Source organism: Prionailurus viverrinus, chromosome B2 (assembly GCF_022837055.1).
Source record: "Prionailurus viverrinus isolate Anna chromosome B2, UM_Priviv_1.0, whole genome shotgun sequence".
Lineage (NCBI taxonomy): Eukaryota > Metazoa > Chordata > Mammalia > Carnivora > Felidae > Prionailurus > Prionailurus viverrinus.
The window spans coordinates 53,264,658-53,279,238 of record NC_062565.1 but is presented as its reverse complement, the minus strand read 5'-3'; the positions used below and the strand labels follow the sequence as shown (position 1 = coordinate 53,279,238).

Below are 14,581 nucleotides of genomic sequence, written 5' to 3'. Positions count from 1 at the left end.
TGAGATGTATGCTAATTTAGCCACAACCTGAGACTTAATATAGAAGTGTATTAAACGTGTACTATGAAAAGAGAGATCTAAGAGAGTACTATATAAAATTGATGGCAAAAAATTTCAGCCTGCTGCTTGAAAACTTGCTCCCCCCCCACCACCCCCAGAACTTAAATGCCCCGCATATCACTGTGCTATGTTAGATGCGTGGCTATAAAATTGTGAAAATGAAGGCTTTTCTGGTAGCAAAAGGGTTAAGTTCTTTTTGCTTTACCAGTTTCAAATTACAATGAGAAGCCTCTTCTTTCCCAGCAGGGTTGTGCTTACATTACTCTTTAGATCTCCCTTGAAGAGGGCTGGTATATTTGTGCCTGCTGGAGGTGGAATTAACAGTTAGAAGGAGAAAGGGATTGAATGGACTTAGAGGAAGGTTTTCAAGTAAATTCAGGGTAACACATTTACTTGAATAGTACAACCTTGAGTGTTACTTTACACTAAGACGACACAAAAGATGTTAAAGTTATCACCAAGCTGCCGGACAAATCTATATTCCAACACCAAGGTGCAGATCAGCATAGATCTGTGATTCAGAAATCAGGATTTGTCTTGGAAAGAGCTCAAGGGTTGAGAAGAACTCAAGAGCAAGTGAAGATAACTTTGGGAACTACAGTTTATCAGAAGATCAACTTGCGTTAATCCAAATACCAAAGGCCTGATTATCATAAATTTATATAGGAATGCATAGGTCATCTGATCAAATAATAATAGCCGTCTTCTACATCAATGCAGCAAAAACTCTTAACAACTGTGGATAATTAGAAATCCAAGTTTCAGCTTTCTTAGAGATAACTACTCTTGACATATTCCAAAATATTTAAAATAGGACAGGAAAATCCGTGAGGATGTTATGTTCAGAAATGTCACTGTCATGAAGAATAGGTAAATTTGTTTTTTCAGCTACTGGGAAAGCGTACCTCCTAGGAACTTTTACATTTTTTTTTTAAGAGGACAAGAAGGACTAAAAATATCAACTTTTGCTTTTGGACAAAAATGCATCTGACTGTATTTCTACTTAGGAGTATTGTGGGTTTCCTCTGGAGCTGCTGGGTTCTAGTGGGTTATGCAAAAGGAGGTTTGGGAGACAATCATGTCCACTCCAGTTTTATTTATAGAAGACTACGGAACCACGAAAGACGGGAAATACAGAGGGAAATTCTCTCTATCTTGGGTTTGCCTCATAGACCCAGACCATTTTCACCTGGAAAACAAGCTTCCTCTGCACCTCTCTTTATGCTGGACCTATACAATGCTATGGCCAATGAAGAAAATCCTGAAGAATCGGAATACTCAGTGAGGGCATCCTTGGCAGGAGAGGCCAGAGGGGCAAGAAAAGGATACCCAGCTTCTCCCAATGGGTACCCTCGTCGCATACAGTTATCTCGAACGACTCCTCTGACCACCCAGAGCCCTCCTCTAGCCAGCCTACATGATACCAACTTTCTGAATGATGCTGACATGGTCATGAGCTTTGTCAATTTAGGTATGTTGTTCTTTTATTTGTTAAACTCTGCTATTACAAAGTGGAAGTTTTACTAATAGTAAAGTAGCTGCCTGGTAGGTGGTCATGTTTATATAGAGTCATTTTCTATAACTCTCCTCCAGCTTCTGTTTCCTTTCTCTCACTGAAGCAATGTAAGATTTTGCTTTAGGCAACAAAGTCATACACACACACACACACACGTATGTACGTGTATATATTATATATACATGATTTTTTAAATATGAAAAACTAAAATTAAACACTTAGGGTTGGGCAGACTTGGGTCTTTTTAGCTCTTGTTAAAATTTCAACCTTGCTTTAATGTATGAATAAACAGGCAGTAGTCTACAAAAAAGGAAAATTTATGAGGATAGCTATGCTATGGGCACAAAGGTATTAATACAAATAAAAAAGAAACAAGCATTTACAGACTGAAAAGTAAGAGTGACACTCTAAAACATTTTTTGTTAGCAATTTAGCAAACATATAAATATACATAGGTATGCCACCTAAAAACTCTCATTTGGGGGAGATAACTACTGTGAAAATATTAACATGCAATTAACTAAGATCAAATACTATTGTAAGAGATTACTATCAAAGATTTTCAGGGAGAGATTCTGAAATGCTATGAAAAATATTTTGGAAAGAAGCTTCAGACTAACATTTCTTAACTTCTTAATGATGAAATGATATCCTTCCCATTTGATTATTTCCAGAAGCAAGAGAAATATAAAACATGCTATGTGGTCTTTACCTATGCAAAATTTTCCTTTAAGATGAAAAATGAATTGAAAAATTCTTTAATTAGCAACATTACTAGAGAATACTTTTTTAAATTATATTTTTCCCAATGCTGGTACTTTCATGGTAGTTTTTAAATAGTGATCATATCAAATGGTAAATTAGTGTCCAATATTTTATGTCTCAAAAATATTAAAGAGTTAACACTTCAAAGTGATTTTAAACGGGCTTTAATTAAAAAAAAATGTTTTACTCGAGTCTGAAGATGAAAATTTACTATCTTCAGACATTCAAAATATCATAGGATATATTTATTTTTAAAGATACAATTTCATGAACAAATTGAATCAACTTGATAAAATTAGAAACTTTCAAAACTTTGAAAACTGCAGTCTGCTTTGACATAAAATTGACATGTTTTGTTATACTTAATTAAAACCTTCCTCATATATCTCAAAGAAAATAGTCTTTGAAAAGTCAGATAGCAACAAATTTAAATACATGAATGTTTTTATAATACATGTTGCTTAAAATGCTCTGCTCATTTGCTCTTAGCAATTCTACCATGAAGGATAAGGTGCTTAATAAATCATGTTTCGTGTTACTAGAGACAAAGCTCTCATTATGAAGTTTTAGTAAGTCATCATTGGTTGCCCTAATCAGGTGTCCTGGAGGCCTTTTCTTCTACATATAATTAACAGGTTTCGTTAGGAACTTTCAAGCCATTAAATATGGCTTAATTCTAAATTAGTTTGATTGCTTTTTCCTAGTATAAGTGGTAAATGCACTGTGGCTCATGGTATATTTTACTTTGTTGCAATTTCTAAAGCATGAGTCAATAATTTAAAGGAGTTTTAATATTTTAATGGAAAAATTTCGACCAGCATGATTTACATATTCATAAAATAAAATCATTGAAAAAATTAGTTCAGGTCACGTAAAATCTGACAGGGAGGAATGTGTTATGTACTTTAAAAAACAATAGCTCAGTCATGAATCTGTTCTAAAATATATTTTATTGCAATCAAATATTTTGATCATTCACAAAATAAATATATTTTAGAAAAGAAGCATGATTTTTGAATGAATGTGCCATTACTTTTTATACATTTACACAGAATAAGAAAACCAAAACAATAATAAACAGATTTATTCATGACTTCTTGGACCATTTTATCATTAAAGAATACTTACATTTTTTAAATCAGTGAAATTTTGGTTGTATTGTTTGGATATAACAACAAAGCAGCTTGCTAACTATATCGTGAAACACAATTATTCATTTTACTCTGGAGGAATAATATCAGATAAAACCTTCAGGAAATATTTATTTTTATCATGCTTCAACTGCTGAGTAGTGATTTATCTTCAATCATAAACCATATTGGTTTTTTTATTTAATAATTCCAAACTAAATGTCTCACGTGCAATTACTGACAAATTGATTCTGATACTGAGTATTTCTTCGTAGTCTCTGAGGAAAATTGAACCATAATTTTATTTTATCCTTAGACCATGCTTTCTAACATATCCAAAGCTTATAACCAATCACTACCTAGTAAAACGCTTTAACTTCTGTATTTCTTCCATACTGAAATAGCTCAAAGCATACTTAGAAGAGGTAAAAGTGTAATATCATGATTAACCGCATTAAGAATTTCCGTGGTTCTTAATGTAACATTCATTAACAAATAGTATCTGCCACTTTTATCATGTTCTTAGAAGACTCAGGGGGATTTTATTTATTTATTTATTTATTTATTTATTTATTTATGTGTCTTAAAAGATAAGTGCATCGTGGGGGCTAAAGGCAAATTACTAAATTAGCAATAGGCAAGGGATTTGTATTGAGGAAGTCACTTGGATGTTTAAATATGTGAAAAGAATCTGTTGACAGTCCCCATAATAAGGTGAATTACATTAAAAGGATGTAGCAGTATGCTTTTTATTAATGCTTGTGTGTCATTTTCAAGTCAAGTAATGGATTTTCTACAATTATCTTGTCATTCAGGAAGACATTTTTTCTAACGTTAGTTTTGCTCAAGAACAATTAAAATGAATTTAAACTCTGTATCATATTTAACCAATGAACCATTTTTTAAAATTTCAGATAAGATTAAATTTGTTTGTTCCTAAGTGAAAAATAGATTAAAACTTCCTAAAAGATAAAAATAAAATGTGAAAAAAATTGCCTTAAGGTCAATGTAAACATGTAAATAGGAACACAAACACATTATTTTGACCCTTATGTTGTTTTAGTGATTTGCTCACTTTGAAGAGATAAATATTAATTGCTGTGTGAAGAGAAACTTCTCACTGTATTGGATTCACTATTTTTAGGCCAACTTTTGTCAGTCTCCTACTGTCCAGATTTTATAGGTTTACTCTTCTGCTTTGTCCCTGAAACTGGTGACTATCACAGGCATCTTTACTTAGTCAACACCATGTTATTTTGTTAAGAACAAAAATATCTTTTCGATAAAACTTTTCTTTTTTAACCATCTCTCTTTCAAAAATGTTAAGGATAGTTTATATATCAGATATCTATGCCAATAAAAGGGAAGGTTAGGTAACTTGCTTATAATTTTTAATTATATCTTCTGTTTACATTAAGATAAACACATAGTGTATTTCTAAGATCTTTAAATTTAGAGTGCAATTTTATTTGGAAATTTGGCAAGGGTACAATTAAAATGATGTCTTATTGTAGATGTTTTGAAGGAAATTACAAAAAGCAATAAACAAGGGAAATTTACTTCTGTATTATTCCCTGTCTACGTGTATTTCTCCGATAAAGAAGAATTTGGAGGTTTTAATGATTTCTCATCGGTTGGATTGGAGTCAAAAACTTTAGGTATATTTCAAGAACATATATTAATTCCAAAGCATGAAAGCACATAAATATGATACTTGATTTTTTAAAATTTTATAACATATTTAGCATGTTATGATACGATGCAGAAAAAAAATACTTTTAGAACTTTAAATTAAACCCTTCTCCCTTTACTTCCCCAAATCATTAAACGGACCTAGTACTGGAAGAAAAAATGCTTATGTTCTCGGTTGACAGGTTTGAAAGACATCATTGATATTTATTGTTGCTTTTGGCTGACTCAAGTGCCCAGTGGACAGGAATTTATGCACAGATCTACCTAAAGATGCCTATCTATGTAGTCTCTCCAACAGGGTTATTAACACTTGTGTAACATAAACATACCCATAAACACAAGATTCTTTTTGGGGGGGGGATGACGGGAAAGGAAGAAAGATGATCTAAAACCATTATAGTACATATTCATGGGTTATACCTGGAATAACAGATACCAACAACGGGCAAAACAGTAATTCTTGAACACCTTTAACTTTTGAAGAGAAAAGAAGTTGCTGATGGTGGAAATCTCCTTGCTCTATTCTTCAACAACCTTTGGCATCCATAAATGTGACCCAAGGGATTCTTGTTCATTGTGAAATGATGGGCCTGGCCGAAGAGATAGGTGTAATCATATAGTTTAATTAACAGCTTTTTCTCATCTTAATGGTCCTTCACAAATAGCCCGATTTAAAAGTTGAATAAGAAGTAACAGCTGGAAATGAGATGGTATGATACATGAACCCAAAGGGCTTGGGAAGGTCTCACCCACCACCTCCAGCTCCCCCTTTTATTCTTCCATTTTTTCAATATTGCCTCCCTCTCTCTTCACCCCCTCCCCTCACATTATTTGGCCTTTCCTGTTTGCTCTTTAGTTCTCTGGTCTCTCTACCTCCAGGCTTTCTTGGCACCCCTCTCCCTACGCCCCCACCCCTTCCCGAGGTCTGCCTTTAGTCCTTGTTTCTTCATAGCTGGAGGCTTAGATTAGCTGAAAATCAATTAGTTACAGCTTGATCATTTAGGGACAGTCTCCTGTTTCTCTGGTGTTGAGAAGGAAAAGGTTATGATGTGCCAACTGCGGCCTCAACTCATCAGGAGAAAAGCTCCCCAGGGCATCAGGACTTCTCTGGCTGTGGCCATCCCCTGTAATTGTTTCTTCACCACCCTATTCTTCTTTGCCTCCTCACCTCTCCTGGAGCATCCCATTGACAGAATTTAATTGTTTTTGCCTTCTCTACTATATAGCATAATTAAAATTTAAAAGGGGACATTTAAGGGAAAGTAAAAAAAAAACGAACAAAAATAACACTGATAGAAAATGTAATTCTCTGTTACTTTATAAAACTCCTTAGCTTACATTATTTTTAACACTCGTGTCCCATCTGTGAAGAGAGTATTTCCTTTTTTTTTTTAATTGAGAAAGAGGATGAGGGAGGATAAAAAGATCAAGAGGAGAGAATAATGAGGATGAAACAGAGAAAGAAATATAGTAATTTTTTAACAAGCCCTTAAAAGAAAGAGAATGAATGAAATGAGTCACTAGAGGCTGGTCTTTGGGTTGTGCAGGTGGAGGATGTGTTGGGAAATCCTCAGTCTACCTCATACTGACACAGCAGCTAATTCAACATCCCCAACCACATCGGCTCCAGGGGGAAACCCTTTCATCTTTCCACACTAAAATACCGAAGTGGGGAAAAGGGAGGGGGTCTGTGTGTGTGTGTGTACAAGGAGCGTACAGACAGGCTACTCACATTTACAGTCATAAATAATGCAATGGCTCAGCTTGAAAAAACCACAGGTTAAAGGAAGGGGCTTCCCTGACGCACAGAGAGGGGCTGAGATCAGAGGAGCCACTGAAAGGGTTGAAGCCAAACAATGAATCCCTTGTTCGAAGTCGTATTTATGAGTGCTTCTTTGCACCTTCACTTCATATTTTATTGGCTGGGCTGTGGGGTTTCCCCATTTGCTCATCTCTTAAAATAATACCCTTGGCTGAGATATCCTTTAAAATGCACTAGTCAGCCCTGACAACTGGCTCATTTATTTGGGGGGAAAAGGGAGTCTGTTGTGATTTTGATGTCCGATTGGGATGTGTAAGATCCAGTTGCCGATCTTAAAGTGATGACAGAAGATAAAAATAATACTTGGGGTATTTACCTGCCTTTCTCAGAGATATTTACGAGAATCCGAGAATCCACGTAATCAAGTAGTAACCCCTGATTTGCGTGAGTCTTGTCTAAACGAAGGCATAAAATTATCACCCAAGAAAGTAGAAACAAAATCTATTAAAGTGTGCAATGCTTAAGAGACATTTCTGATTAGTAAGAAGGATCTTTAGAGGTTTGGGGGAGAAAGGAAAATAACAACGCTCCATAACCAAAGAGAGGAAGGCAGTGAGTTATGTAAACATCACATAAAACTTAAAAACCAAGACGTGTGATTTTACGTAATGTGATTGGTATAGAAACTAAACTGGGATATGTGCTATTTTATAAGTTCTAAGACAGTGAAGACCCCTGTCTTCATAAGGATGTGGCCTTTATTATTTTTTTTATTTATTTTTTATAAGCAGTAGAGTATTGGTGCTTGCATTAGAAGAAACAACTCTGTATTGTAGAAATAAAGGAATCTAATTAAATTATCCCTTAGATATTGTGTTTATTTAACTTCTTTCTGGAGGTAAATAACAATTTTTATTGTTCTTGTTGTTTATCGGCTATCCCGGAGGTGTTAGGGAATAAAGAATATAGTTTGAGAAAGTCAAGATAACCAGATGTAGATCTCATTTCGATTTTATTCAGAACCAAGAGACCTGTCAAAACCAAAAGATTTATTAGCATTTACAAGCCCCTTCAGCTATTCTTATGCTGTATGATATGAGAAATTCAATTTTATTTGTGAGGCATAGTTTTTCTGTCCCTATGGTAACGTTGTGATTAGCCTTCCTATGTAGGAGCCATAGTTATTGCTAGAGTCTTAAGTCCGTGGCATATTACTGGACACATGCCTTTAAGGTTTAATTACAGACTAAACCTGATTATATTCCTTTCTGTGTTTCCATCACAGGAGCAGAATAGCATAGAAGAAGCCAGAATACCTGGATTAGAATCCCATATTCCATACTTTGTAGCACTGTGACCTTGGGCAAGTTACTTAAATTCTCTCTGTGCCCCTAGTTCCTTATCTAAAAAGTACCAATAATAATGCCACCTTCCTCATTATGTGTGGAGAGGATTAAATGAGGTAATAGGCATATAATGTTAAGAATAGCATTTGGAACATAGTGAGACCTCAGGAAATAGCTCTTATTGTTACCAGACTTGCATTTGTATCCAGTGTCTGCACTACATCTGCAGGAGTGGCTAAACAGCTTGTGGAGCCCACTGCAAAATAAAAGTGTGGGGCCTCAGTGTTCCAAAATGATCAAGAATTCCAACATAGGGGAAGCAGAGTATAAGCTCAAGTAGGAGGTCCTTCTGAGTGGGGAGTCTGTGCAACTGCACAGGTCACATGCCAGAGAAGATTACATGTTGTGACAGCAGGAATCATGTCCTATTCATCCCTTTTTATCCCCAGGGCGTATCAGGGTCCCAGAAAAAAAAAAAGAGCCAGCATGAGCAAATGGAATCATCTAGGAGAGTTTACCTAATGCTGTAATATTTATTGAGTTGTGGGCAGAGATTTCTGGCAAAACGGGATAAATGCGGCACCTGGAACAGTGAGGGAGCCTTCCTTCACTACTTCTGGGCAGGGAGCAGAAATAGTTACCAGAAAACTCAGAGGAGAACTTTAGGGGGACGGTATCCTGACAGGAACTGTAGCCTTTGTGAGAGATGCCATGTAGCCAACCTCTAAAGACTCAGCAGGGAGAGAGACCCAGGAATAAATACCCAGACCACACTTCTTGGCCATGTTTTCTTTGGCCGGTCCTCACTGAAAACCACAGGGCCATGGAGCCTACTGGTGGAGCTCATGAAAGTCAGCCTCCTGGTGCAGAGAGCAGAGTAGAGAGATATGGAGAGTGGACCTCGAGGCAGACACTGAAGATATTTGGCACAAATAGATAAATGAATATTAAGTGTTTCATTACTATAAGTTACAGAATCACATCAATGTCAACGCAAGATAATTATATATCTATATAGACATATAGATATATATCTGTGTGTGTCTATATACACACACATGCGTTAACCTTCATCCTACTAATTTATTATAAAATGCGAGAGATAATCATGATTTTGCATGGACGTTATTAACTCCACAAGTTGGTGAGGTGGAAACATGGGCATGGCATGCTGAAAAAAATTTTTAAATTGTATATGGGTCAGTAATTTCATGTGATCTATTAAGATGATTTCAGAGCAAAGTGAATGAAAAACAAAAATCAAAAGTCCAAGGAGACGTAGCACTTTTAGATCACAAAACGAACAGTGGACTGCCGTTGCCAATCAGAAAGCTTAGTGCGGAGAGCACTAGACTACATGCAAATATGCAGAGCAATTGCCGAGCAAATATGAAGAGCGATATATTTTCTCAGTCTTTCCATCTGTTTGTTCTCGATCCTTTGTCATTCCTCCTGAAGTGACCCATGACTGTGTGCTAAGGCATTGTGAGTTCTGAGTGGAATCACCCGATATCCTTCGTGTTAATGTTTCAGGCAGCAATAGTGTTGGGATGAGGGAAATTGGGATGATTGTTGTTCTTAGTTACTACCTTCACTCTCTTCTGGCAGTGTTCTTGTGACTCACAGAGGCAAAATTTACTGGAGGAGCAGGTATTTCTGCTATTTCATTCTCATAAATAACCAACTGCTGAGCCTGGAGGCCCAGAGCCATCCCCCTGCCCTTTAATCACAGACAAGCACAGAGTAGACAACTCCTTTCCAGTATAGCCTATGTTCCCCTTCAAAGCTGCTAAGGATGGTAATTTTAACCTGATTTTATGTCTGTAATTATCAAAAGCAGAGGAAGAGAGGGTTCAGCTTGGAAATTGTATAAGCTCCTCTACAAATAACCTTGATGCAGGCATTGAGGACTTATTTAGTCAGGAAGAATGAAGGTCAGCCATTGAATAGGCTTTATGGTTAGTGTTTTGTAGATGCTTTCTTTGCTCAGAGGGAAGAGGGATTACTTAGTTCTTGATCTCTCTCAGAATACTGTAAATGTAGGTAGGGGCTTTGGAGTCAGACCAGTTTGAAACCCATCTTTGCATACAGTTCCATGTCCTTGAGCAAACTATTTCATTTTACTAAAACTGTTTCCTCACCTGTCAAGTGGAGATCCTAATACAGAATTGTACATAATAAAGTAAGGTTGGAGGCCTTTAAGACTACATGAAAAAAGTACTCAATTAACAGTCCCCACTCCTACTACAACTACTTCTACTAGAGTCTATGGTGTTCTTTTTAAAAAAAAAATTTGTTTAATGTTTAGTTATTTTTGAGACCGAGAGAGACAGAGCATGAGCAGGGGAGGGGTAGAGAGAGAGGGAGAGAGAGAATCTCAAGCAGGCTCTGTACTGCCAATGTGGAGCCTGACTTGGGCTGGGTCTCATGAATCATTAGACCTGGACTCGATCTCATGGAGTTGGATCCTTAACTGACTGAGCCATCAGGTGCCCCAGGGACCCTGTCTCTCAGTTGACTGTTGACAGACTGTATTCTTCCCTCATCAGGTTGTCTTGAAAAAAATAAATAAATAAATAAGGTGAGTCCCCGAGAGAGCCAAAAGGTAACTGTGGGATTTCCCTTTGAGGACCCAGAGGCAACATTTTCTGTCATGTGCTACCGAAAAGTGCTTTTCATGATACCTTTGGCCAGATCCTTAGAATGAACCCATGGTTTTAGTTTAGTTCCAGATATTACCTATTCTATTTCCTTGTTTGTTATGGGGAAGAGGAAGCTGATTGCAGGCCAAAGTAATAATAAACAATTAGAAAATATTTGGTTGGGAAGACATGGGCACTCTCTAAAAGGCCCTTTGAAAGAAGGGGAGAAAAATCTTGAAGGGTTTTAATGCTTATTTTTATAAGTCAACCTGTTTTTTTTAGTTTTAATGTTTTAAAAAGTTGATCTATGATGAAAATCTTGGTGAATAAACTCTTCAACTCTAAACAGAAAAGCCATTCTGTTCAAATAATTACTCAATCCAGGAACTTTTTGTATTGTATGTAACTCAAATCATGTTTTGATGTATGTTTTTCTGATTCGTAGCTGTTCGCATTACTATTTGCATTATTATTATCATTTTATTTCTATTTAATACCATTTAGCTTTAAGTATTTTGACATTCCTAAACTATTTGTTTGGGCTGTTTATTTTTTTTCAGACGACAGTCAGTTCTTTTTATTACTTTTCTTGAATTGAGTTCTGTGATATTTTGAAGCAGGATGGAAACTTATGAGTTTCATCTGAAAAGTCAAACAAAAGGCATAGGTGTTTATAATATCCATATTATAAAGTCATCACATTGACTTTTGATATTTTATATAATACATTGAGTGGAAAAATATGCTTTTTTGTTATTTGATAGCTTGCTGAAAGATGGTCTTTGTTAACTTTTTAATTATGATGAGTAAAGTTCTTAAAATAAAGGTTCTAACTATATATATTGACCTATTCAAATCAACATGTAAGATTTTTCTCTTCCCTACTGCCATGTCAAAACATTTACCAGTCTACCGTTACCTTTCACTTTGAGGAAGAATTTATTGGAATTAAGCAAACCACTATCATTCTGGTGTGTATGTATGTGATACATTTAAAGTATATGACATTGTCACGTATATATAGTTTTAAGTTATAGTATAGTTGTAGCAGTAGTAATTAAAGCCACAAAAACAGCAATAAATATATAATTACTATGCCAGAAACTGGACTGAGTGATTGGCATGCATTATGTTAATTAATTTGCATCTCAATCATATGCATAAATATTTTTCTATTCCTATTTTGTTGATGTGAAAGTTGAGACTTCATCAGAGGTCACCCAACTGGTAAATGGTAGAATCAGTACTGGAACCATGATGTGTCTGGCTACTACTTTTTAGCTTGGAAACCCACTTCTGAAAACTAGAAAAACAGTGCAACTTTTAATAGCAAGAACAATAATGGTTTCTCCCTCTTGAAAGCATTTTTGTGTACAATACGTAGTTTTATCTGGATCGCTGCAGCGTATGGCACTTGAGGAAGTAGATGTGATTCCACAGTATATAACATCTCTGGAAACCTGAATTCTGACAGGTCGTTCATTCAGCCATTTGACAAATATAAGCTGATTACCTACTATTGGGCCAGGCACTGTGCGAAAGACTGTGCCTCTTTTACTGCCAAGATCACGAGGCAAGAGGAAAAAGGTCTAGGCCCAGAATCCCTGATTCTTATGCCAGGAGTTTTTTGCTCAATATCACATACTTTGAAAAAAATCCACACAAAAATTCCAGTACCAACTAAAATGAAAAGCACTAGCAAACCTTATCTGAAAGAATATGTCTTGTTATTTAAATAGCCAGGTGTATATTTAAATAACCTTCTGTGTAGAGAGAAAATATTTTCCAAATCTTAATCCCTTTAAATGAATTTAAATTTTTTTTAATGTTTATTTTTATTTTTGAGAGAGACAGAGACAGAATGCGAGTGGGTTGGGACAGAGAGAGAGGGGGACACAGAATCTGAAACAGGCTCCAGACTCTGAGCTGTCAGCACAGAGCCCAACGCGGGGCTTGAACTCACGAGCTGTGAGATCATGACCTGAGCTGAAGTCGGATGCTCAATCGACTGAGCCACCCAGGCGCCCCTAAATGAATTTAAAATAAATAGATAAAAGCCTGTTACCAGCAAGCAGAACCTAAGGAAGACTTTTAGTCCAAAAGACAGAACAAAGGTAGAACCAAGCTTCAGCAAAGCATAGGGGCTCTTTCAGAAATCTGTGTTTGTAGCTATAGGGCTTTATCAATATGGAGGCTCCAGTGATTTTATTTATTTTTAAAAAAAAATTTTTTTTTCAACGTTTATTTATTTTTGGGACAGAGAGAGGCAGAGCATGAACAGGGGAGGGGCAGAGAGAGAGGGAGACACAGAAACGGAAACAGGCTCCAGGCTCTGAGCCATCAGCCCAGAGCCCGACGCGGGGCTCAAACTCACGGACCGCGAGATTGTGACCTGGCTGAAGTCGGACGCTTAACCGACTGCGCCACCCAGGCGCCCCTCCAGTGATTTTAAAGGTGAATCGAAAAGCTCTGGATGCTTCCTGCATACCCTGGAGCATGAGTTTGGCTTAAACACTCATTATTTATTTGTGTTGTACTGAGGATATAAGGGTAAAATGTCATACAATTTTTCAAAATTAAGTTGCTTGATCTTGTCTAAGTCTTGATCCCTGACCTTACCTTACTTCCTCAATGGTGTGCTAACAAGGTCGTGTTCTGTGTATACTCCACTGTTACTGTGCATGATGTGGATTCAAGTTATAGTAAGAGTGAAGGGAGACACATTTTCTAATATAGAAACTGGTAGAGAGTTCCAAGAATTGGTATAAAGGCCTCTTTGATACATTGCTTTCAATTTACTCAGGATATTAGGCATTAGGCAATTATTACTTCAAGTTTGAAGTGATTATGGAGGAAAAAAAAACAGACTAATGTTTTATAACTGTGTTACTCTTTACCAACAGTCTGCTGTAACTGTGAAGTAAATGTTGCAGCAAAATCAGATCTAAGTCGGCTGGTACTCCAACACAGTTATTGGTGTTTACCTATCAGTTGATACAAACAAACCGCCAGATTATCCAAGTGAAATAATAATAGAACTGAAGATGTGCAATGAGTTCTGCTCTACTTGGAATTCACTGTCTTCCACAGGTAGCATGTATCTGGTGTGAATGAAATATAAGACAGGGCACTAACAGTATTTCAAGTGTTAACTCATTTCATTCTCACAAAAAGATCCTACTTTAGAGATGAGGAAAGTAAGACCCAGCGATGTTAAGTCTAGTCCAAAGTCCTACATCTTGTAAGAGGAGGAAGTGAATTCAGAGTCCAAGCTATCACTGCTCTGCTTTGTTACCTTTGTGAATGTAATTGGGTAAGCTGCCACTGGGGCATTGTTTCAACTCTTTGTAAAGTTCTTTATATCTCCCCAACATTTTGTGCATTGGGTTTGGAATATTTTCACTTCATTAGTAATGCTTTATATTTAAAAATTTTTTAATGTTTATTCTTGAGAGAGAGAAAGAGAGACACAGAGAGACAGAGAGTGCAAGTGGGTGAGGGGCAGAGAGAGAGGGAGATAGAATCTGAAGCAGGATCCAGGCTCTGAGCTGTCAGCACAGAGCCTGATGCACGGCTCAAACCCATGAATCGTGAGATCATGACCTGAGTCAAAGTTGGACGCTTAACCAACTGAGAAATCCAGGTGTCCCAGTAACGCTTTATATTTT

At 36.5% G+C, this 14,581-nt stretch overlaps 1 protein-coding gene across 1 annotated transcript in view; it reads left to right on the top strand.

The window, feature by feature from the left end:
• Window positions 1–313: 313 nt before the first annotated feature.
• Window positions 314–14,581, top strand: part of BMP5 (bone morphogenetic protein 5) — a 117,334-nt gene continuing 103,066 nt past the window's right edge. The window contains exon 1 of the mRNA XM_047860435.1: window positions 314–1,531. Coding sequence (XP_047716391.1) covers window positions 1,042–1,531 — 490 coding nt within the window. The 5' untranslated portion in view covers window positions 314–1,041. The remainder of the gene's footprint in view (window positions 1,532–14,581) is intronic.